The sequence below is a fragment of the Pelobates fuscus genome, chromosome 5 (genome assembly GCF_036172605.1).
Source record: "Pelobates fuscus isolate aPelFus1 chromosome 5, aPelFus1.pri, whole genome shotgun sequence".
Lineage (NCBI taxonomy): Eukaryota > Metazoa > Chordata > Amphibia > Anura > Pelobatidae > Pelobates > Pelobates fuscus.
Genome location: NC_086321.1, coordinates 370297597 through 370324366, shown reverse-complemented (window position 1 = coordinate 370324366; position 26770 = coordinate 370297597). Strand labels below are relative to the sequence as shown.

The 26770-nt window shown below is 42.8% G+C and overlaps 1 protein-coding gene across 2 annotated transcripts in view; it reads right to left on the bottom strand.

Annotated features, from left to right (window-relative positions):
- Positions 1–23653, bottom strand: part of ERN1 (endoplasmic reticulum to nucleus signaling 1) — a 39741-nt gene extending 16088 nt beyond the window's left edge. For both annotated transcript variants that reach the window (XM_063456160.1, XM_063456161.1), the window contains exons 1-5: positions 23462–23653; positions 10416–10536; positions 7477–7510; positions 3821–3893; positions 3356–3428 (exon numbers count right to left, since the gene is read on the bottom strand). In XM_063456160.1, the coding sequence (XP_063312230.1) occupies positions 3356–3428; positions 3821–3893; positions 7477–7510; positions 10416–10536; positions 23462–23512 (352 nt within the window). In that variant the 5' untranslated portion in view covers positions 23513–23653. The remainder of the gene's footprint in view (positions 1–3355; positions 3429–3820; positions 3894–7476; positions 7511–10415; positions 10537–23461) is intronic.
- Positions 23654–26770: the final 3117 nt, after the last annotated feature.

The window sequence follows — 26770 nt, the reverse complement described above, 5'->3', positions numbered from 1 at the left end:
CTCCATACAATTATCACACCAACATAAAGCTCCATACAATTATCACACCAACATAACGCTCCATACAATTATCACACCAACATAAAGCTCCATACAATTATCACACCTACATAAAGCTCCATGCAATTATCACACCTACATAAAGCTCCATACAATTATCACACCAACATAAAGCTCCATACAATTATCACACCAACATAAAGCTCCATACAATTATCACACCAACATAAAGCTCCATACAATTATCACACCTACATAAAGCTCCATACAATTATCACACCAACATAAAGCACCATACAATTATCACACCAACATAAAGCTCCATACAATTATCACACCTACATAAAGCTCCATACAATTATCACACCAACATGAAGCTCCATACAATTATCACACCAACATAAAGCTCCATACAATTATCACACCAACATAAAGCTCCATACAATTATCACACCTACATAAAGCTCCATACAATTATCACACCTACATAAAGCTCCATACAATTATCACACCAACATAAAGCTCCATACAATTATCACACCAACATAAAGCTCCATACAATTATCACACCAACATAAAGCTCCATACAATTATCACACCTACATAAAGCTCCATACAATTATCACACCAACATAAAGCTCCATACAATTATCACACCTACATAAAGCTCCATACAATTATCACACCAACATAAAGCTCCATACAATTATCACACCAACATAAAGCTCCATACAATTATCACACCTACATAAAGCTCCATACAATTATCACACCAACATAAAGCTCCATACAATTATCACACCTACATAAAGCTCCATACAATTATCACACCTACATAAAGCTCCATACAATTATCACACCTACATAAAGCACCATACAATTATCACACCAACATAAAGCTCCATACAATTATCACACCAACATAAAGCTCCATACAATTATCACACCTACATAAAGCTCCATACAATTATCACACCTACATAAAGCACCATACAATTATCACACCAACATAAAGCTCCATACAATTATCACACCAACATAAAGCTCCATACAATTATCACACCTACATAAAGCTCCATACAATTATCACACCTACATAAAGCTCCATACAATTATCACACCAACATAAAGCTCCATACAATTATCACACCTACATAAAGCTCCATACAATTATCACACCAACATAAAGCTCCATACAATTATCACACCTACATAAAGCTCCATACAATTATCACACCTACATAAAGCACCATACAATTATCACACCAACATAAAGCTCCATACAATTATCACACCAACATAAAGCTCCATACAATTATCACACCTACATAAAGCACCATACAATTATCACACCTACATAAAGCTCCATACAATTATCACACCAACATAAAGCTCCATACAATTATCACACCAACATAAAGCTCCATACAATTATCACACCTACATAAAGCTCCATACAATTATCACACCAACATAAAGCTCCATACAATTATCACACCAACATAAAGCTCCATACAATTATCACACCTACATAAAGCACCATACAATTATCACACCTACATAAAGCTCCATACAATTATCACACCTACATAAAGCTCCATACAATTATCACACCTACATAAAGCTCCATACAATTATCACACCAACATAAAGCTCCATACAATTATCACACCAACATAAAGCTCCATACAATTATCACACCTACATAAAGCACCATACAATTATCACACCTACATAAAGCTCCATACAATTATCACACCTACATAAAGCTCCATACAATTATCACACCTACATAAAGCTCCATACAATTATCACACCTACATAAAGCTCCATACAATTATCACACCTACATAAAGCTCCATACAATTATCACACCTACATAAAGCTCCATACAATTATCACACCAACATAAAGCTCCATACAATTATCACACCAACATAAAGCTCCATACAATTATCACACCTACATAAAGCACCATACAATTATCACACCTACATAAAGCTCCATACAATTATCACACCTACATAAAGCTCCATACAATTATCACACCTACATAAAGCTCCATACAATTATCACACCAACATAAAGCTCCATACAATTATCACACCAACATAAAGCTCCATACAATTATCACACCTACATAAAGCTCCATACAATTATCACACCAACATAAAGCTCCATACAATTATCACACCAACATAAAGCTCCATACAATTATCACACCTACATAAAGCACCATACAATTATCACACCTACATAAAGCTCCATACAATTATCACACCTACATAAAGCTCCATACAATTATCACACCTACATAAAGCTCCATACAATTATCACACCAACATAAAGCTCCATACAATTATCACACCAACATAAAGCTCCATACAATTATCACACCAACATAAAGCTCCATACAATTATCACACCTACATAAAGCTCCATACAATTATCACACCTACATAAAGCTCCATACAATTATCACACCTACATAAAGCTCCATACAATTATCACACCAACATAAAGCTCCATACAATTATCACACCAACATAAAGCTCCATACAATTATCACACCAACATAAAGCTCCATACAATTATCACACCTACATAAAGCTCCATACAATTATCACACCTACATAAAGCTCCATACAATTATCACACCAACATAAAGCTCCATACAATTATCACACCTACATAAAGCTCCATACAATTATCACACCAACATAAAGCTCCATACAATTATCACACCAACATAAAGCTCCATACAATTATCACACCTACATAAAGCTCCATACAATTATCACACCAACATAAAGCTCCATACAATTATCACACCAACATAAAGCTCCATACAATTATCACACCAACATAAAGCTCCATACAATTATCACACCTACATAAAGCACCATACAATTATCACACCTACATAAAGCTCCATACAATTATCACACCAACATAAAGCTCCATACAATTATCACACCTACATAAAGCTCCATACAATTATCACACCAACATAAAGCTCCATACAATTATCACACCTACATAAAGCTCCATACAATTATCACACCTACATAAAGCTCCATACAATTATCACACCAACATAAAGCTCCATACAATTATCACACCAACATAAAGCTCCATACAATTATCACACCAACATAAAGCTCCATACAATTATCACACCAAAAAAAAAAAAAATATCACATGCTTTTACAGTAATTTAATCCCAGTGTTATAAATTGAATTGATGAATTCTATTTGGTTGCGCTTTGCACTCATCACCCTCATTCAGGAATCCCATGATCATGCAGCGCCATCTACTGACTAACTGGTACAGTACGGTGTGTACAGTACTTACCCATATACAAGACACCATCCGTACTGCGGCATGGAGAGGCCTGCACCAACTGAGGAATGGTAAACGGTAGTTTCTAATAAGAAAAAAAAAAAAATACATATAGAACTTGTCACATGAAATGAAAATATGCAGTCAGATTCTAAAGGGAGACATTATTATTCACAGTGTGCAATTTAAATCCCTACTGTTACCACATGTACTGTGCGGTCTAGATAAGGAGTTAAGATTATAATTTACATAGAAGCAATATGTCCGATTCTAACAATGCATTCAGGAAAAGCTTTCAATGGATGCCAATTGAGCATATCTCCAGAGTATCGGGGGTCAAACATCTAAATGTTAATGTAATCTAGAGGAATGACACCAATGTTCGTGGATAACGACACAATCCAGGTTTTATTATTTATAAAGCGCCAACAAATTCGGCAGCGTTGTACAAAGAGTCATCACCAACACAGATCTCACCGTTAAGCCTTCGTTATTTTTACTGCCCAAGGTGTACAAACTGCCATCGTTTGGATCTGGAAGAAACGCCGGCCTGTGAAAGACAGACATAGTTTAACCTCTGCCGACGATTAGAAGAACAGCTTTAACCCCTTAAGGACAGATGACGGATATATTCCATCATGATTCCCTTTTATTCCAGAAGTTGTGTCCTTAGGGGGTTAATGGGAGTGATTTGGGCAGAATTCCACATCTCCCTGCACTACAAAGTAATTTTACCCAAGATATAACAAGATATAACTAGGTAACTGAAAACAGTGTACAGTAGGACACAGGAAAGGGATCTTACAAAGACGGATAAACAAAACATTCTCTTGTTAAAAAATCTCTGGGGCAAGTTTTGGGGTTTGGCTGTTACATATACTATGGAAGCCTAATACATTTTAATGAATTCACCCATTAACCCTTAGAGCATCAGGTGTGGCCAAAATTATATATATATATATATATATATATATATATATATATATATATATATATATATATAAATAAATGTAGCGTGCAGATTGACGTTTCGACCCCTCAGGGTCTTTCTCAAGATCAATGTGACCAAGATATAACAAGCTATGCACATTGTAATTTTGGAATAAAAGAACACTATTACTTTGCTGCAGAAGGATTTAGATAGACTGGAGGACTGGGCACTCAAATGGCAGATGAAATTTAATGTTGAAAAATGCAAAGTTATGCACTTCGGCGTAAAGAATACACAAGCAACGTATACCCTTAATGGAAGTGAATTAGGAATAACAACACACGAAAAGGACTTGGGAATTGTTATAGACAACAAACTATGCAACAATGTGCAATGTCAATCAGCAGTGGCTAAGGCCATTAAGGTATTGTCATGCATGAAAAAGGGCATTCATTCTCGGGACGAGAATATCATTTTGCCTCTCTATAAATCACTGGTAAGACCACATATTGAATATGCTGTGCAATTTTGGGCACCTGTTCTAAAGAAGGATATCATGGCACTAGAAAAAGTGCAGAGGCGGGCTACAAAATTAATAAAAGGAATGGAACATATCAGCTATGAAGAAAGGTTAACAAATTTAAACCTATTTAGTTTAGAAAAACGTCGCCTGAGAGGGGATATGATAACATTATACAAATATATTCGGGGCCAATACAAACCATTGTGTGGAAATCTATTCACAAACCGGACTTTACATAGGACACGAGGCCATGCGTTTAGACTAGAAGAAAGAAGATTTCGTCTAAGGCAAAGGAAAGGTTTTTTTTACTGTAAGAACAATCAGGATGTGGAATTCTCTGCCTGAAGAAGTGGTTTTATCAGAGTCCATACAGATGTTCAAACAGCTACTAGATGCATACTTGCAAAGACAGAATATTCAAGGATATAATCTTTCAATGTAGGGTAATATGTGGATAAATCTGACTGCCATTCTGGGGTCAAGAAGGAATTTTTTGTCCTAGCTTGTTGCAAAATTGTGCTTCAAACTGGGTTTTTTGTTTTTTTTTGCCTTTTGGATCAACAGCAAAAAACAGGTGTGAGGAAGGCTGAACTTGATGGACGCAAGTCTCTTTTCAGCTATGTAACTATGTAACTTCACGGAAAAGACCTGTGAGTGCACAATATCCATATATATCGTCCAGTTGGCTAAATGATTGTGTAGAGATATTGGAAGATCTTACAAATATTATAAAAGGTTAGATTTTAGTCAGACAGTGCTCAGAATTTTCGTTCTAATACAAGTGATTCTGTTTAGTCATCAGATATTAATTTTTCTAGATGTGGATTGGTTAGCGAGATGCATTATTGGCTTCCTCAGTAAAACCGATCCTGGTAGAAAACACAAGTATCTTTGAAAGGGAATTGTCTATCAAATACCAAAATCTTTACTTTTCCCCACACACCCCCACTGGACCAAGATTGATGGTATTTGCAAAATTCTCATAGACTTCTAACAAAACAGATCTAAGTAGAGGGCTTAAGCACAGAGCCCATACATGTACGTGGGACACACGGCCACCCACTGCCCCTCCAGGATTTGATCTGTATCCAACGCGTACTGCAATAATGATGGCGGCCAGGAGAGGGAGATATGTATTACGATCCCTTCCCTTGCAGTCTGTAGTTGTGATTCTGTTACTGTGCGCACACTGACAGCAGCTGCCTTCCAGAGAACAGGTTACTGGCTGTACACTGGGAGCAGAACGCAATGTAGGAAGCTCCTTATGGTGATCAGATGTGCTTAGCGTGGTACTGGAGTACAAAGGTTAACGTTGGGTAGCGGTCACCCTTGCTACCCTGTTGTGTATTTGTACCCCACCTCCTCTAGACTGGAAGCTTGTTTGTGCAGGGCTCTCATCTACCTATTGTTCCTGTGTCACTGTGTAATTGTCTCATTTGTTGGAAGTTTTCCCCTTTCATAATATTATAAAGCGCTGCGGAATTAGTTGGCGCTATATAAATACCAATAATAATAATAATAATACTACTAACGTACGCTGGAGGTTGACCTGATACCATATCACCCAAGTCCCCATCTCAGAATCTATGGGATGTATCTAAACTTCACAATGAACATCTTTTGAAACTGCAACTTTTATTAAACGGATAACTGAATAAAAAACCTGAGGCAAAAAAGTGCTGATTTGGGGGAGAAAAAAAAAAATTCTAATTATTATGTAGTAACAACTTTAACTCTTTGTCTAAAATTCTGACCCTCTTGCTTTAATAAAATACGCTGGCCTTGTTAACTTCCCTTTTTTAAGTGACGGAATACTCTCAGCAGGCATGAAGTCTCTTATAACAAATCCGAAGATTAAAAAAAAAAAAAAGCCTCCCTTAGCACTTCGGCAGCTCCTTGGTTTGTGGTTTTCCACCGTTAGTCATCAGGAAGTTGGTCTTAAGGGTGATCTTTCATTTGTAATGTTTCATTTAAATGGAATCTTCATGAATAACGACCTGTATGTTGTGTTGGAATTTTAGCAGAAATTCTAATGGAAACCTGGAGATATACAAGACACTGTGTTGGATAAAAGCCTTTGGAAGAAGATAAAACCAGATGTTTCTCAGCAAGATGGCAGAACCAAGGAAAAACCAACCAAAGATAGCAAGTCTATATCCTAAATCATAGCTCCTGGTCATCATTAATTCAGCGTTTCTTTTACTTAAATGGCGCTACTGTCTGAAAAGAATTGAGAGTATGCATCGCTGGGCCATGCTCATTACCCAGCATGCCCTGGTAATAAAGAATAGTTAGCAATGCCAGTTGACAGGTTGGCATTTTTTATTTTAATGGCTGTAGGGCAGATTGAACACCAGTGTATAGTGTACACCAGTCTATTCTGGTGCAGACTGAGTAACCCAGACAATATAGTCGGTATATCGATAGGTATCAGTAACACTGTGACATGAGCAAGAATATTCCATTGGTTTCCATGACGATATCTCCACTTATGGATGCTGCCCCTATTTTTATGTTCTCGGCAGATGTATAACTCTCCCCCAGGGTGTCTTCATGCCATTGTAGAACTGGTAGATTTACATGGATGATGCACAATTGTATAAGGGAAAGACAGTTTGGAGTCTAGGCTCCCTCCCACCTGTGTCAATACCCTCCAGGCTAAATGACTAAAGAACTTACTCTTCAACGTGCGTCGGAACTTGAAGTACTGGATCTGCAGAAAGAAACAATTGATTAACAGTAATTAACAGAGAGCTAAATGTCAGATGTATCTTGGAACAAGTTCAAAACTCACATCTTACCAACATGATGCCAGCTGCTCATTTCACTCATTGAAAGGATGGTAATGTACACAGAGTAATGTTCTGAGCTTGGTGGGCAAATGTGCCAGGCTCTAGAACGCTCTGTTCTAATGATCAAATGTGCCAGGCTCTAGAACGCTCTGTTCCAGTGACCAAATGTGCCAGGCTCTAGAACGCTCTGTTCCAGTGACCAAATGTGCCAGGCTCTAGAACGCTCTGTTCCAGTGACAGCCAACCTATGAATAACACCCTAAGCCCCCCCTCCCCCCCACCGATAAATGTGGATCTAGATTTTTCCATGATGCTTAACCAGTTTTAACATGGGCTGAGCATCATAGGAGATCCAGGAATAGCCCTCAGAGCTCCACAGTCTTTGCAGCGAGGTATCCCAAGGGATAGGGGGTGCTGAATAGCGCCCCTCCAAAAAGTATGTAATTACAACTCCCAAAGTTCTCTGCAAGTCAAGGAATGACCGCATATTGTGGGAGATGTAATATAACCTGATCTGGAAATGGCACAACCCCTGCTCTTTAATCTCCATCCCACCCTTTCCCTATGATTTAAAACATGACTTCGGGCACATTTTGGTTAAATCTCAAAACACAGACAAGTTTAAAAGGGGTCTTAAGAATTTCACTGATGTGCAGTTCATTCACTCAACAGTGACTGGTGGGAGGACAAATTAAATACAAAGATTATTCTAAACTTTTTTTGGGGGGTAGAAGATATCAGGTCGGAGATAAGAGGATTTGCCCAGGGAACACCATTTACTAAAACAATATATAAATCAGTTAACAGATTCAGACTTTGCAGGGCTTGGTGACTGGACAGCAAACACTAAAGGGTCCAAGATCCCTAGCAGAGACTACCCACTCTGGTGACCACATGAATTCATACATTGGGGAGTCTCTAGAAGTGGTTGAAGCTGTAAGTATTGCAAATTGGCATGTAAACCTAAAGTTGTAACGTTGGTGTGGGACCCAGCGATGTTGGGTGCTGTGACGTAGTCCCACCATACGGCCGCTGGTGAAACTTAACCCCCATATTTGTTTCTGAGATAGGCGATTTTAAGTAGCATTGTAAAGTTTAAAACTGTATTTTTGATTTTGTTCATTTAACTGTATTTACTACCCACTCCTACAATGCTCAGCCAGGCTTACAGCGATAGGTCTGTCATAACAAAATGTGCCATCATTGTGCGAACGTGACTTGGCAGATTTTATTGCACACTCAGGAGCACAAATAGTTAATAAGATAAACGGATTTGCTCACACTGCATAACACTGGTGTTTTCACTTTGTCCTAATCTGCACCCGGTTAGAGACACTGGACAGGTCTGCTTGGTAGAGCAGGGAACAAATGTTTACCTTTCAGCCTTGGCTGAACACACGAGGTGAAATGATGCAAGATAGCAGAAATCCTGCTGCCTGTCTATAGAATACACCAGCCCCTCACTGCAAACCCTGGCTCACAGCCGTATTAACAACACCCAGCCATCCACTATTACCCCGGTTCTACCCACAGCCAGGCCCACCATGAACACAGCCAGTTTGCTGCAAGGACACAGAAATGCGGCCACGTCTGAACCTGCATAAACCCCCAAAGCATCGCGAAGATTCCATCACAGATTGCGCATCATGGGCAGTGGTTGGAACAGGACGGTAGTTTAGGGGTGCACGCAGAGTTAATTAATACAATGTTCTGGAAAAATGAAGCATTGTGTGATGGATGCAGTGCAACAAACTGCATGAAATTCAGCCCAGGGGATTAGCATTTCCCTAATTAACACACATAAAGACCATTCACATTTAAATATTTAAAAGTCACAGACATGGGAAGACGCCCTTTATTGTGTGAGAGCTCTTCTGCTGGGAACAGAGAGCAAGGACTGGCCCTGTGGAGCTCCCAGAGGGTAGGATCAATCTTCACCGGCTGTTTACAGGTTGGGTCCTTAACCCCTGACCTGATTGTTTGCAGAGCTAGTTGACCACTAACCTGTCTTCAGGTGGGGTCGTTTTATTGATATATTGCTCCGTATCACATGAGATAAAATCAGAAATGGCCAAAAGCCACGACAGAAATAATATTTCAATGTCAGGGTTACAGTGACCCGACTACAACTCATACAGCAGAATAACTCGCTGGCAGGTGCAGCCATGAATTTCACCTCCACCATGGGAGAAATAAAAAAAAAAAAAAAAAAAAAAAACCCTCCCTGAATCGATGAACATAGGATGGGAAACCATATTTTCCTGCGGTTTGTGGAAAGATGATGCAGGTTCAGTTTGCAAAACTTTAAAATGTTATAGACAGAAAGTGAGAAGAATTTATCTAATTCAGAGAAAGGCAGGTAAGCAGAGGGAAGCAGGCAGGGCATTCAAGAGAGACAGAGAGGGATTCGGACGTATCCTGAATCTAACTGCTGGCTAAAGAACCAAACAGAGCCATTGTTGGCAACCTTGTGCCTTCAAGATATTGTGGACTACATCACCCATATTGCTCGAAAAGATCAGGGGAGATATAGTCGACAACATCTGAACTGCTGAAGGTTGCCTATCCCTGAGATACCATATACTAGACATGAGGCCCAGGCTACCGAGGTACCAACAAACATTTTAAACAATACAGTAATCAACAGAGTCTCCACACTATCCATCCACACTATGGCACACAAAATCAGAAATGAAAAAAGGAGTGAAGCGCTTTAGTAAGCTGTGCAACAAGTGCTACCACATTTATTGAATTACAAAGATATTATGCAAACGGGTTGGGCAACATCTTGTCCTCAACCCCTGAGATAGAGAGAGGCTGAATTACCTTCTTTTAATGTCCACTTGATTGAGCCCGTTCTCTTACTGACAGCGTGAAGACTGCCGTCCAACGTGGACACAAAGAGTAACGTTTCTGGCAGAGACACCGTACTGCAGCTCCCGCCATCCTGGAATGGAAAGATAATGGAATCAGTGGGGCCCTGGGAATGACGGCAAACCTTATGTAGAAATATCAAAGACATTTATATTGAGATCTGACAGCGTTCTACTTTTAATACAATGGAGCAGAGATGGACACAAAGTAAAGTCATGCATTACATCCGCAAGAATCAGAAGGTGTGTTGGGGTAGACCAACAAGATCTACTGATAATTAACCTCTTGTTATTGTGGTATTCCAGATCTAATTAATGTATAGAAAGAGCATGATGTGTTAGACTAATTACATGTTCTGTCTAGGTTCACAATCCCACAAATGTAACACTTGAAGTTAAGGAAGAAAACAAAAAATAAAATAAAAAATGGAGAATGTGTGATTCTGGGTTTTGTGAGAGGGCGCGAGATGCCTATGATGAGGACTGACCAGAGTTACAACCGTCAACCAATAATGACCAATGTCATATCTGTCAGCATCACAATCTGTTACCTACAGACCCTCGGACGGCATAGAACATCCCACTCACAGAGCAGACAGCCCTATAAAGTCTTGCGGTTACATAATGTTTTGGTGATTTCGAGTAGGAATGAATCCTTAAAGGGACAGTCCCATGTTATTTTTCCAATCTCTAGGCTTACAAACCATGGTGGGTGCTTCAGAGTGATTTACCTTATCGCCCCGGCATAGTACATCATACGGAGTTAATCTGTATTTGTTTTGAATCTCTGGCATGAATGGGTTGGAGATAGATATATAGAGATATATATATATATATATATATAGATATATATATATATATATATAGATAACGAACAATTCAAAGATAGCACTCCAGGGACTTAATAAAATGTAACTTTTATTTTTCTCACTAAAACATCAAAGGTGTCAACGTTTCAGCTTGATCCCCTCAAGCTTTCGTCAGGACATAGATATATATATATATATATATATATTTTTTTTTTTTTTTTTTTCTTAGCACAGCTGGAAGCGACCCAGACAGGATTCTGGGTTTCTTGACTTTTTCGAAGCTCTTGGTGAGGACAAAACAAATAAAAACAGAGTCTAACGGATTGTCTGGGTTTCTCTTGTGCCACAAACAGCGACAAAAGTTCTCCTGAAAGCCACAAAGCGACATGTGGTTTATTTCCCAGAAACAGAAGCTCAGTTATCACACTGTGTAAACAAGCCGAGGCAGAAATAACCGCTGCACCTGCAACATTTACCTTGGGCCGAGGGATCCAAACAGCCGCTGCAGGCTGCGAGGGCGCTGCGTTCAGACTGACAGCGAGCATTAACCCTTTATTGTCACAGGGCAGGAACAATAAAAAAAAGTGTATTATTAATTCAGTTTGTAAAAATCCATCATCATTTTGGCACATTTTATCAGATGTATGGGAAACCATGGCAACGCAGCTGGTGGAAAGTAGCTTTACCCAGGATGCAATGACATACGAATTGGTCTCCATAAATTGAATCCTCCGTGCCGACAATCAGTTTGCGAAAGTTATGGGTCCAGGGACACAAAGGGAGTCAAGCACTAGAAGCATTAATGCAGAATTTGTAGCTTAGTCTGTGTGACGGAGGCCCCTGTGCCACTGGCTACCCTCCTCCCTACAAACAACAGACCCTGTACCAGGACTCTGCCGGATCGGAGGATGGCAGCGACCTGGTGGAACAGTCGCATGGGGTGGGTACCTCCAATCCGGGTGCTATTTGGACATTAGGGAGCGAGCTACCTAGAGATGTATGGTTTGTGGGAAGAGGATTTGGGGGCTCAGAATCCACATTTGTACTGTGTGTATATATAGAGTGCTGGGTGTTCAATAAAATGTGTTTATTCTACTCCCTACATTCAGTCTCAACTAACGTGTTGGGGGAAAGGACTATAATCACTGCAGCTGTACATGAGATAAAGATTCTAAGGAAAAAGAACTATAACCACTGTAGCTGTGTCCAGAGGAAAAAGGTCCCCCAGAGATCCCAGTGCAGCTTCAGTGACAGGGTCTGAAGTGCTCCATAGTCCCCTGTTAGCGGTGAGGACACAGACGGAGGTCCTCAGCCAAGGTACAGGAGGTCTGTTATAGTCTGCAAGGAGCAGACATTAAGGAGCTAACAATCCAAGGTCAGGCGCTCCTGGCATTAGAAGGGTTAACTCATTCACTGATATTTACTATCACAGCATTTACCCACTAAATGCGAGCTGTCAACTCCATCCAAATACAAGGCCCAGGTCCGTTTAACGCCTGCCACTCTTTCCATTCATGCACAGGATGGGAATGAAGTGTACACACAGGAAGACTGACAGGTGTTAAACAGACCAGCACCAAGTAAATAATGATTAAAAACAACCGTTTGGGGTAACGGCCAGGATCAGTCATTAAGGGGTTAACTGTGCATTTCTGGCACTTTAAAACAGAGTTTGTACTTTAATCTTGCAGGATCTGATATTTCCGGACACAGAGTTGGCTCGCTTCCCTTTATTTCTAAGAAGAGTAAGCAGGTTGAGAAACAGCCCAGATACTAATCTGGAAAGGGCAATGATTACATACAGTGTACAGCAGGGGGTGGTTAACGGGTAGGCCCCAGGAGCCGTACAACTACCATGTTGCATTGCCTGCTCATAGAATGACAAGTTATCATGGCTGGGGGGGACAGGACCTGCTTGGTATACAGAGCCTGCAGATATAGTCAGCTAATATAAGACAAGGTAATTTATCAACCATTAAACACGATAAACAACAACAAAAGAAACAACAGATTTTAAAGCAAGATTTAAAATCTGAGCAGGTTTTAATTCTTGGATTTCTAGACATGTAGTTCTCGTTACAATATTACATGATAATTATATTTAATGTTTAAACAACATCCTGTAAAATCTGCCCTTTGTATTAAAGCTCCCAACTGAATGAAAAGTAATTACCGTCAACACATGCCAGTGGAAGTTAACCGTTTACCCATCGTGAAAACAGCACCCCCTTGTGGTAAGGCAAAAACAAACAAAAAACTATTTGAATTATTCCAAGCCCTAAACGAATCTGGGTCACAGAAAGACTAATTTGCAGTAATAACGGACAGAGAGCTGTATGATTAGTTGAGACACGAAAAGGACTAAAGACAAAATGGTAATGAAATATTGCATAAACCGAGGTACAATAACTGGCATGGTGCCACTCAGCAGAACCCACACTGCCTGGCACAGCAGATCTGTTGCATCAAAGACTTGACAGATTTTTTTTAACCAGTTCATTTCCAAGCAGTTTGCATTATGTCACTTCAGGGAGAAAGCACACAGCAGCACACAAATAGCCCCCCCATCTGAGCTTTTACAGGGGAACATCTTAAATATATAGAATAATTTCAAACTGAAACGATATATATATATGAGCAGTACTAGAGAATGAAAATCAAGTTAAAAACAATAAACCTTGTAACTAGGAAAAAATAAAGAGACCGGTCTTTTGCCATCAAAACTAGACTTTGTGCAAAAATTAGGACCGGTTTATCCGGATCAAATTTCTTTTAATCCACACCTGAACAAATTGATTTGTCCAGAATTTACCTGTGGAGTCTTATTAACCGAATGAGACCCTGCAGGTAAATCCAATACTAATCAATTGCCTTGGTGTGGATTAAAAGGAATTTGATCAAGACCAACCGGTCCGAATTATGTTTTTTGCACAAGTCTAAGCAAAACCACTTCTGGGTCAGATAGGCAGGGTCCCTAGGACCTCATGTTAAGCTCGAGAGAAATCATTAAGGCCCTGTCTCTTCAACCATGTACAGCAGAGTAAAGATTAATAACGCAGCATATTATATCTGTATTTAACATAAGAGGGCCTGCAGGCGGCCACTGAGAGGGCAGATCTATTACACCTGGGACCAACTGCACCCCATGTCCCCCAAACTATTGATTTATATATCAGTGATGCTAAAGACTAATATGGCACTAGGATAATCCATTTGCAAAACCCGCTCGCTCTTTAATCAATAAGCCGAGAAATGCGTTTACAATTCACAGTACTGAGAATTCTAAATATTGACACTTCTATTTAAAACACAATTGAATTAACTGCCATTATCAGATACAGCACATGCTGCTGGCTCCTTTAATGTTCTTACATTTAGTAAGTACATAAAAGGGACAAGGCTGCCCTGTGATTATATTGTAAACAGCGGGACTATTACTAGATTACATGGGGCTAGTTCTGCAGTATAACTCCATGCCAAACACACAAAAACAATGTCTTGTGGCAAACGCAATCATTTCAGGATTATTAAGGACCAGGTTTATTTTTACTGGGAAATCCGATCTTCGCCCGGGAGAAATAAGACCCCCAAAAAGCAGACAAGACATTATGTGATCTCTGCAAAATCTGCTTGTTTTGTTACAAGTAGAATGTAACCTTCCGTTCCAGAACAGAAAATGATTTAGAAAGTATTCCATGAAGATAAAATGTTTATGAAATGTTCATATTGACTGCTTGGGAATTGTATTGAGATTCCAATGCAGTCAAGAGGGACTTCTTTGCTTTGGGGCAAAGTCTAAAGTTAAAAAAAAAAAAAAAAAAAAAAGCTTGACAAAAAGTGGAACTTCTGCCGTCAGGTTTTGTCAGTAGATCACGATACGGGATATATGGACGCTCCCACAGTAATCTGAGTTATGAACCGACATGCTCTCCCGGCAGGTAAAGCATTAAGAAAGATGATGGCGGAACCCATAGGGAAAAGATTTACTGAAGTATAACTTACTTCTGATAGCCGCTGGGGTCACTGCACTATGGGGGGTCTTTGCACAATAAGTAAAGACTCCGGGAAAGAGACAGAGCTGTTTATAAGTACCGCAGCCCATTTAATGGCTAACGGGAGACAATCTGGATCTGTACCTTATATTGTTATTGATTTAAAAAAAAAAAAAAAAATCACACACACACCAACAAATGATAGACTTGGGCAAACATTTGTTTCGAGCGGTTTGTTCATATCCAGACAAATCAATCTTCTATTCAATAAATAAGATTGCATAGGTAAATCCTGGACAGTTTATTTGTCAAGGTGTAGGTTAAAATGCATTTGATGTGGACGAACTGTCCCAAATTAACTAGGGAGTAGTCACCTTCGAAACAATTAGATGGTTGACACTGAGAACGGGCAAACAGTTGCTCTATAGTTGGCCCTGCTAAGTACTAAGCTACTACAAAGGGAGCATATAACTGGTGAGAGATTCCAATCAATATAGTATTCCCAGCCCAGAACATCCATCCATAACTAGTGACAGACTCACTACCAATAGAGTAAAACAACATAAAACTCTATAAGTGGCTGACACATCTACCTGTGACTGGGATCTAGGGACTCCATGGGGGGGGGGGGGAGGGGATGTGTAGGTCACACCTAGGCCTGCCCTATAAACAGTACGCTCATTTAAACTCAGAGCAGATCTAATCACTCCTAGCTGGTAGAATTGCAGATCATTTCCCAGTAACAACGGGCACCATTGTTCAAGGTTTTTCAAACTCTAATTGAAGTGGTTTGATATCAGCCGATCAAGTAGCAGGTTCTTAACTTTCAGCAAGAAGAACTACCGATAGTGGGTACAATCAGTACATCTACGTAACGCGGCTGGACGGTAACCATATCCAACAGTGCATGGATTGTATTTATAGAACAGTCTGTGAAACGCGTTTTCCAGGGCAGAGCATTTCAAATTAAAGTTTATTTGTGCAACCCCAGAACAGAATTCTCATTGAATGTATCATCTGATGCAGGAGAATTCTCAACTTGTTAAATCAGCCTAAACCTTTAGACAACCCGTCTTGCCAAGTTTATGTACCAACGGCAGCAAGTTAGCCTTCAGGCCAAGTCTGCAGAGTTTCTTTGGAAAATAAAAGAATTTATCATGGGGGGGGGGGGGCCTGAATGCAGAGCTGAGCAGATGCACACAAACACAGCTCCTGCTCTGCACAATCTTTCACTCAACGAAACGACACAAATAAGCCCAGAAATGCGATCAAATGAGCTACCGACGGATAAACGAAGTTAAACTGAACAGTTTAATACCTCACACGAAGCAATCCAAGCCGGTTTGCCAGGATCCGCATCTGAGGCCTAGCATGAACAGCAGCCTGATTGCCGGGAGAGGCGGACGATCTCCCGACGCTGGGTTGGTACCGCATTGCAGCTCTTCTGTTCCCCTGCTACCCCCCCCCTATGGACCGGCGGGGGATATCCCGGTCCCCGCTGGAGACTCAGATTTACCTACCACAGGGGGAACTGCAGTCCGGCGGCAAATCGCATGAGGCATCTAAAATGTCCGCCAAGCCATGTCCTGAACACGCTACAGAAGACCCAGGGCTCCAGCAATGGAGGCAGCGCTTTGACCAACTCTGCAGTACCTTCTGGACGTGACTACAGCGCAAACCTTTCTCCCAAACCTCGCATGAAAAGCAGGGGCACGCACCAGAGGCTGCACATCGCCCAAACACCCGGAGGGCTCCCCGCAAGCCCCAGGGCTCCAAAACCCAGGTACACGCTGGGCAAGGCACAGCTACATGGCCACCCACAAAGCGGCGTTACTCAAAGCTGAAGACAACGGAGAAGCGGTGGAGGGCAGCTGGACACAGCCAATACAAAAGCTCCCATTACAGACCTGCCTATGGCCCTCAGAACAAGCAAAGGTCGCAAGGAGCGACCCAAACGACCACTCCAACAAACGGGACACTCACCAAGCACTAAAACCCCCCAGAGAAGAAAAGAGAGGTACCGCTTACCCTACCGGGAGTCCTGGGAGCTTCCCGAACCGGGGCATTGGCTGAGTCGGAGACACCCTGAAAACAGAGGGCTGAGCATCTAACCTCTGAGTCCCCAATGGACACCATCTTGTTACAATGACATAACGTACCATCATAACAGCCCTGTGTCCCAGCGGCTAATTGGCTACCTAACTAGCGAGCACTATACACACACGAGTATAATGTTTTTTCCCCTTTTTTTGGTTAATACATAGCTTGCAGATTATAACCTTATCACTGGGACATCTCATCTCACCTTTTATATATAGGGGGCTTGTTTAGCGACATTCAAACATAAGAGTTGCCATGTTGTCAGCTACACTTATAGCACACGTATAGTGTTAACTTTTAAGAATGTTATCTCTATAGTTGCATAATATCACATACAGTGCATTCACTTAAGTTAAGAGACTACAACAAAGTCGATAGCAAGGCTGTTTTATTTAACGATGTCTGCCATGCATGATTAATCACTAACTGATCCAAGCAATAACCATGCAGATTACAATGTCAAGCTATATCATATGTTTATCTTGTTCACTTAACCCAAAAAATGTGCAATGCTTTCAATGCCATAGTGTTGTTTCTTTCTGTGTATCGTCTGGTTTGCTTCAGCTATTGTGGCAGAGCAAACTTGCCTGTTAATTATTTGCACGAATAAAAAAAAAAAGAATTTATCATTCTCAGATCTCACTGCTCCCTCAATCTTTTCAACTACATTATCCCCTAAAGCCAACGAGGTAAGCCACCCAACTGGTAGTCAACGGAAAAATTGTCATCCACCATCTGCTAAACAGCAACCGCAGATCACGGACCATTAGCCAACAAGTTAAACTGGATAATTATTATCCCCGCCAGGCGACCACAGATAGCATTAGCCCACCCAAACGTAAGTAAACACACCCAGATATGTAATTACCCCGTAAAAAAAAAAAAAGCAACTCTAAATAAACTATCACCTACCAGAAACAACAAATTACAATTGGTAAAATAAAACCACACATTAAAAAACAATGCACATAAAATCGATCTGCAAAACAAACTAAAAAACACATCTCATGATTACATGCCTAGAACATCTATGTATTCTCTGGTATGGAGTTACCATAAACCTCATGAAATAATAGTGATACTTCAAACAAAACAACAGGTAATGAAACTAAAAATGTGAAACTTAATGTAAATTTAAGATGAGCTAAATAAGGCCGTGCCACACACGGGGATCGTTTCAGATTTGCGTTCATGTGATTTTCAGCCTTGTGATCGATGACCATCCGTGTGAATTCACCGTTAGCAGATCTATTTGGAGAGAATGCCATGCGCGATATACTAGGGCTCAGACAGCATGAATCAGGACGTACACATTAACACAAACAAGATAAATCTCACAGTATAGAAACAGCCGGAGAGCAGTGATACATAACGAGTAAAAGAATTGGAATTAGAGGAACTCTTTGTATCATTTCTCTATAAAAACAAAAAGTATTCATGTTTCCCTTAAAATAAATAAAAGCACCTAAATTGAATGGTGTGGTCACATTGGCATGGCTTATTTTGGTGTATAGAGTGACCTTTTTATAAAAGTTAAATTTTACAGATACAATCCCATACAATGATACTCCTCCCTCTGCATTTCACTCTGTTGTTTCTACATGTGCAGTATGCGTTGTACGTCATTATATTGTCCATAATTCTTGGCTTACATTTCATTCTATTGTATCTGTTGAACGATTTTGAAATTTAATCTCGTGTTCACGGGTTTAAACAGGTTTAAATATAACTAGTGGGGAGATGACAAAAGGTACAGAAGCCAAGAAGACAAAAAAACAAAATCAAACTGGGACATTTATTGGAGAGTGGGAGCACATGTCGGGAGTCTAAGACCATTGGTTGAAACTACATTGAGCATGAGAACATAGTAAGTTAGTCCGCTATTAGGAACATGGCTCGTCTTCCAGTGGATACAAGGGATGTTATATCATTTTATATACAGTACAGACATATGAACATGGATTAGTCAAACAAATGGGTTTCAAAAAGCAGAGTATGAATAAATCTCTACATAAGCGACTTGTGTGAGATTTCTCCCTCCCCAATATACATAAAAGCTGCTAGTCTCCACAGCGCCAACACCACTCCAGCTGCCAGTCTCCACACCCCTCCAGCTGCCAGTCTCCACAGCGCCGACACAACTCCAGCTGCTAGCACAAACAGCTGCCAGTCTCCACAGCGCCCACACCACTCCAGCTGCCAGTCTCCACACCCCTCCAGCTGCCAGTCTCCACAGCGCCGACACAACTCCAGCTGCTAGCACAAACAGCTGCCAGTCTCCACAGCGCCCACACCCCTCCAGCTGCCAGTCTCCGCAGCGCCCACACCACTCCAGCTGCCAGTCTCCGCAGCGCCCACACCCCTCCAGCTGCCAGTCTCCGCAGCGCCCACACCCCTCCAGCTGCCAGTCTCCGCAGCGCCCACACCCCTCCAGCTGCTAGCACAAACAGCTGCCAGTCTCCACAGCGCCCACACCCCTCCAGCTGCCAGTCTCCAAAGCGCCCACATCCCTCCAGCTGCTAGCCCAAACAGCTGCCAGTCTCCACAGCGCCCACACCACTCCAGCTGCCAGTCTCCGCAGCGCCCACACCACTCCAGCTGCCAGTCTACGCAGCGCCCACACCACTCCAGCTGCCAGTCTACGCAGCGCCCACACCCCTCCAGCTGCCAGTCTACGCAGCGCCCACACCCCTCCAGCTGCCAGTCTCCAAAGCGCCCACATCCCTCCAGCTGCTAGCCCAAACAGCTGCCAGTCTCCGCAGCGCCCACACCACTCCAGCTGCCAGTCTCCGCAGCGCCCACACCCCTCCAGCTGCCAGTCTCCGCAGCGCCCACACCTCTCCAGCTGCTAGCACAAACAGCTGCCAGTCTCCACAGCGCCCACACCCCTCCAGCTGCCAGACGCCACAGTACCCACACCCCTCCAGCTGCCAGTCTCCAAGGCGCCCACATCCCTCCAGCTGCTAGCCCAAACAGATGCCAGTCTCCACAGCGCCCACACCACTCCAGCTGCCAGTCTACGCAGCGCCCACACCCCTCCAGCTGCCAGTCTACGCAGCGCCCACACCCCTCCAGCTGCCAGTCTACGCAGCGCCCACACCCCTCCAGCTGCCAGTCTACGCAGCGCCCACACCCCTCCAGCTGCCAGTCTACGCAGCGCCCACACCCCTCCAGCTGCCAGTCTACGCAGCGCCCACACCCCTCCAGCTGCCAGTCTACGCAGCGCCCACACCCCTCCAGCTGCCAGACGCCACAGTACCCACACCCCTCCAGCTGCCAGTCTCCAAAGCGCCCACATCCCTCCAGCTGCTAGCCCAAACAGCTGCCAGTCTCCACAGCGACCACACCTCTCCAGCTGCCAGACGCCACAGCGCCCACACCCCTCCAACTGCCAGTCTCCACAGTGCCCACACCACTCCAGCTGCTAGCCCAAACAGCTGCCAGTCTCCACAGCGCCGACACCACTCCAGCTGCTAGTCCAAACAGCTGCCAGTCTCCACACCACTCCAGCTGCCAGAAGCCAAAGCGCCCACACCCATCCAGCTGCCAGTCTCCACAGCGCCCACACCCCTCCAGCTGCTAGCTCAAACAGCTGCCAGTCTCCACAGCGCCCGCACCCCTCCAGCTGCCAGTCTCCACAGCGCCCGCACCCCTCCAGCTGCCAGACGCCACAGCCCTCCAGCTGCCACAGCCCTCCAGCTGCCACAGCCCTCCAGCTGCCAGACGCCACAGCGCCCACAGCCCTCCAGCTGCCACAGCGCCCACAGCCCTCCAGCTGCCACAGCGCCCACAGCCCTCCAGCTGCCACAGCGCCCACAGCCCCTACAGCCCTCCAGCTGCCACAGCGCCCACAGCTGCCAGTCTCCACAGGGCTCACACTCCTCCAGCTGCCAGTCTCCACAGGGCCCACACCCCTCCAGACACCACAGCGCCCACACCCCTCCAGCTGCCAGTCTCCACTCTTCTATAGCTAAACCCTCCCCATATGACGGTTCACGTATTTAGTTGTTGCTCATTATCTAGACTTTTCAAACAGTAATTAAATCATGAACAGGTTACTAAATAATAGGAATTAGACCCAAAATGCCTCTGTTCTATGGGTGAATATTCTTATTAATTTTAATTCTGAAAAGCCTCAGCAATACAGACGCAGTGCACATTTACAGATATAATACAGTTTTCGACTGGGATATCCGCGTACTCCATACTTATCCCACGCGTATAGCATCCAGATGGGAACAGAAGCAGCTAATTTAGTGACTCCTCATCCCCGAGTTGGGACCCAAAATTGCTTTATCAAGCGATGTCAGTAGGTCCCTAACTCTCAAAAGTTGCACATTAGCTTCATCCAGCCCCTAACTAACTAAAATAAATTAACAGAACTTCCTTCCCCAGGGCAGTGAGATAACCTTTTCATACTGGGAAGAGTCTAATGAAGGCATTCAGCAGAATTTATTGAGTTCCATATTTTATTATTTATAGAATAGATCATCAAGCTAGCGCCACGCATGCCATCTGGGACTCAGTACCAACCTGCACTGCACTCCCAACGGGTACCATTGTGACTTCTTCCAATATATCCATTTATAAGCGGGGAGAACACATGGTTTCTGTATATTGATCACCAAATCCTGTGCGTTCAACAATAAATGCACACAGAGACAGAAACCGCAGCAGATCTGGGTGCAACCTTGGGCAAGCACACAGCTAAAGAGGTACACCATGTACAGCACGGGGGCACAAAAGGTAGGTCACCAGATGTTTTCAAACTACAGCTTCCATGATGCTTTGTAATCCTAAAATTATTCTAAAAGGCATGGAAAGCATCATAGGAGTTGTAGTTCTCTTGGGCACCGCTGCTGTAGAGGGATGGAGGACAGACGGGTACATATTGTGTAAAAAGAGGTAGGTTGGAGCACAATGTAGAAGGTCAGGTAAGTAGGGACATCCTGTATAGAATGAGAAGGAATCTAGTACATGCTGTAAAATGATGGATGGTGGGAGACACTGTACAGTGACGGATAGGTAGGTACACACTGTACAGTGACGGATAGGTAGGTACACACTGTACAGTGACGGATAGGTAGGTACACAATGTAAAATAACTAAAAATTGTACAGGGAGGATGGAAAGAGCATATTGTATATCTATACACACTATATAGGTAAGTATACAATGTATATTGATGTAAAGTAGTTACACTGTGTATAAGGCGGGAAGGTAGAAAGGTTTATAAAGTAAGCACTGTACAGAGAGGGGATAGGTAGGTACACACTGTACAGAGAGGGGATAGGTAGGTACACACTGTACAGAGAGGGGATAGGTAGGTACACACTGTACAGAGAGGGGATAGGTAGGTACACACTGTACAGAGAGGGGATAGGTAGGTACACACTGTACAGAGAGGGGATAGGTAGGTACACACTGTACAGAGAGGGGATAGGTAGGTACACACTGTACAGAGAGGGGATAGGTAGGTGCACACTGTACAGAGAGGGGATAGGTAGGTGCACACTGTACAGAGAGGGGATAGGTAGGTGCACACTGTACAGAGAGGGGATAGGTAGGTGCACACTGTACAGAGAGGGGATAGGTAGGTGCACACTGTACAGAGAGGGGATAGGTAGGTGCACACTGTACAGAGAGGGGATAGGTAGGTGCACACTGTACAGAGAGGGGATAGGTAGGTGCACACTGTACAGAGAGGGGATAGGTAGGTGCACACTGTACAGAGAGGGGATAGGTAGGTACACACTGTACAGAGAGGGGATAGGTAGGTACACACTGTACAGAGAGGGTATAGGTAGGTGCACAGTCTATAATTACTATAATCAGTTACCCACGGACAATGAGTGACAAGTAGAAGACACTCTAAAGGGGAGATGGCAAGCACGCCAGGTAGGTACACACTGTACAATGATGGCTACGTAGGTACACACTGTAATGATGGAAGGTAGGTACATACTGTAATGATGGAAGGTAGGTACACACTGTAATGATGGAAGGTAGGTACACACTGTAATGATGGAAGGTAGGTACATGCTGTACAGGGAGGGATTACACACAGGTCAGACAAAGCTCTGAGTGAAGCCACTTACCATATGGAGCAGCAAGAAGCAGCTCAGTAGCTGCAGCAGGACCCGGGCCATGTTGCCCCTGCCAGCACTGGGTGCCCCAGTGTGGGCAATGCGAGCTCACTGCAGGGCAGAAAGTGGCAGAGAGCTGGGTAGATCTAGCAGCTGATCCCAATTTGCACCTTCCTCCATTACTGTTCAATGTGCTGCTGCTTCCTGTAGGTGGAGCCAAACCTCCCCCTGCTGACATCACAGATATTTAAATATCCTGGATCCCTGGCTCAGCATGGAGTCCTCCTACAGACACAGGGAACAGGCTGTGTGATGGCTGACTGCACTGCCCATCAAGCTCAGCCAGCCACACAGCTGTCAGTGTTTGAGATATCCAGGATTTTATAATATTGCAGTGCTGTGGTCAGTGAATGTAATAATGGTCTCCTAATTGATCTATTCTGTTATCCTAGCAATATCTCTTATTCATGCTGATGGGCAGTGCATGTAAAGTGTTTCCCCATAGTAGGTAGAAGTCATGTGCTGCAAGGCTGATCCTTTGGGATTACAGCATTAAGAAATTGATTTCCCTCTTGTAGTGAATTCACATACTGCAGGGCAGCCCTTTTCATGTACCAACCTGCAGCATGTTCAACAGATATGGTTCTGGTAACTTCCCTTTCTACAGGATATGCTGTCCTAATGACACTGTACCAAAGAGCTTGCCATCTATTGCAATTCCAAGATGATACCATAATGGTAGATTATTCTGTAAAAATCTGGGCTTTTTGCAATTCATTTTATGGTTAATAATTCCATATAACTTGGAGTTGACTAAATAATTAATTCTCATATTTGTGGAAATCCATCATATTTATTGACCATCATGTCACTAAAGACTGTATGGGAGAATGGGGTTCCTCTTCTAACTGGGAGCAGGACTGGTCCCCTCAACCTAAGGCCTAACCCTAACCTGAAACCCTGCTAACCCTGGCTTAACAATACATGGACCATAACCTGGGACAATTCTAACCTAACAATCCATGAATCCTAAACTGGGACAATTCGAGTTCTAACCTTAGAATCCATAAACCTTAAAGGAACACTATAGTCACCTAAATTACTTTAGCTAAATAAAGCAGTTTTAGTGTATAGATCATTCCCCTGCAATTTCACTGCTCAATTCACTGTCATTTAGGAGTTAAATCACTTTGTTTCTGTTTATGCAGCCCTAGCCACACCTCCCCTGGCTATGATTGACAGAGCCTGCATGAAAAAAATCTGGTTTCACTTTCAAACAGATGTAATTTACCTTAAATAATTGTATCTCAATCTCTAAATTGAACTTTAATCACATACAGGAGGCTCTTGCAGGGTCTAGCAAGCTATTATTATAGCAGGAGATAAGAAAATCTTAATTAACCCCTTAAGGACACATGACATGTGTTCATAAACAAAGGGATTTAACTCCTAAATGGCAGAGGATTGAGCAGTGAGGCTGCAGGGGCATGTTCTATACATTAAGCTAAAGTTGTTCAGGTGACTATAGTGTCCCTTTAACCTGGGACACTACTAATCCTAAACCAACAATTCATTAAAGGGACACTCCAGGCACCCAGACCACTTCTGCTCATTGGAGTGGTCTGGGTGCCAACTCCCACTACCCTTAACCCTGCAAGTGTAATTATTGCAGTTTTTCATAAACTGCAATAATTACATTGCAGGGTTAACTCCACCTCTAGTGGCTGTCTACTAGACAGCCACTAGAGGTCACTTCCTGGTCCATAGCACAGGAAACCTGTGCTAGAGCGTCGCTGGACATCCTCACGCTGTGTGAGGACCTCCAGCGTCGCTCAAAACCCCATAGGAAAGCATTGAAATGATTTTTCAATGCTTTCCTATGGGGAGACGTAATGCGCATGCGCGGCATTTCCGCGCATGCGCATTAGGTCTCCTCGGCCGGTTGGCGAGATCAGTCTCGCCCACCGGGCGACGCAATCACAAGGAGGAGCGTCGCGAAGGAGGAGACAGCGACGAGGGACATCGCCGCTGCCTCAGGTAAGTCACTGAAGGGGTTTTCACCCCTTCAGTAACCGGGGATTGGTGGGTGGGAGGGAGAGGGACCCTCCAGTGCCAGGAAAACTGATCGTTTTCCTGGCACTGGAGTTTCCCTTTAACCATAGACTTTGATTCCACTAATTCCACTTAACCTCAGACCCCTCCAAACACCAATCCTGGACACCACTAAAGCCAACTCTTTAACACTCTCTCTTTCTAGCTGTGGCCCCTAACTCAAATTTTGACCTCCCTGAATGCATCCTGAAAGCCGGCAACTACAATTGTGATCCCCTAAACTATAAACATGGAGCCTGACCTCCCCCCATAAATAGACTAATATGAAATCTGATAAGGAGTCAAATACGATTGTGCCTTAATTATGTAGAACGGCTCATTACAATACTGTTTACAGGGTTATTAACTAATGTGATAATTCAAGGTTAATACAAAGTGAATTTCAAATTTAAGGCCAGAACAGCGAAAAGGAAAGCAGAGCCGACTTAGAGTATTTTTTCAATTTGACTATTTTTACCTAAAATTTGAAATTCTCTTTAACTTCTCACGTTAGTGAATAACCATGATAATCTCTCTTTCAAAATATTCCCTTCCCCTGAATCCAGTTATGTCTATAAACTTCGAGTTCTAAATGAAATGTCAGGGTAGGTAGTGACAGTGACGGTTGACGCAGAGGATTGAATGGAAGCAAATTTCCTTTGAGAAAAACAAGCATTTGAGGAACTTAATATTCAGTCATGGAAAGATTCCACGTACATTAAACAGGTCCCTGCGTAATACAATCCTTCCTGTCCTTTTATTTACCTTTTGCCATCTGTCGTACTCAGAAATCAAAATAATAAATATTTACCAAGCAGCGACGACTTATTACGGGTGCTTTCATTTAAATAGGGGGTTTACAGAAAAATGTATCGTTCCACTACACAGGGTGGTGTGGCCCTCAGAGTTATCACTAGCTCCAGATTAACAGCACCGAGTTATTAGCTCCGGGAAACAGAGATCCCCAGTCCCTCACCGTATAATCTACGTTTGATCCACGGGTTATACAATGAAGGGCTAAATCCAAACATGTATTGGTGAACACAGAATACAACATATTATCTGTATAGCACCCACATTGTGTACTTAGATTCTAGGAAAAGGTATATTGCGGGGCCCCACTGAAACAAGCACTGTCCTACTGGATGTATATTTATTAAAAGAACATGCTAAACACCATAACCACTACACTGTGCTGTAGGGTTTTGGTTCCAGGAAAAAAATATTGAT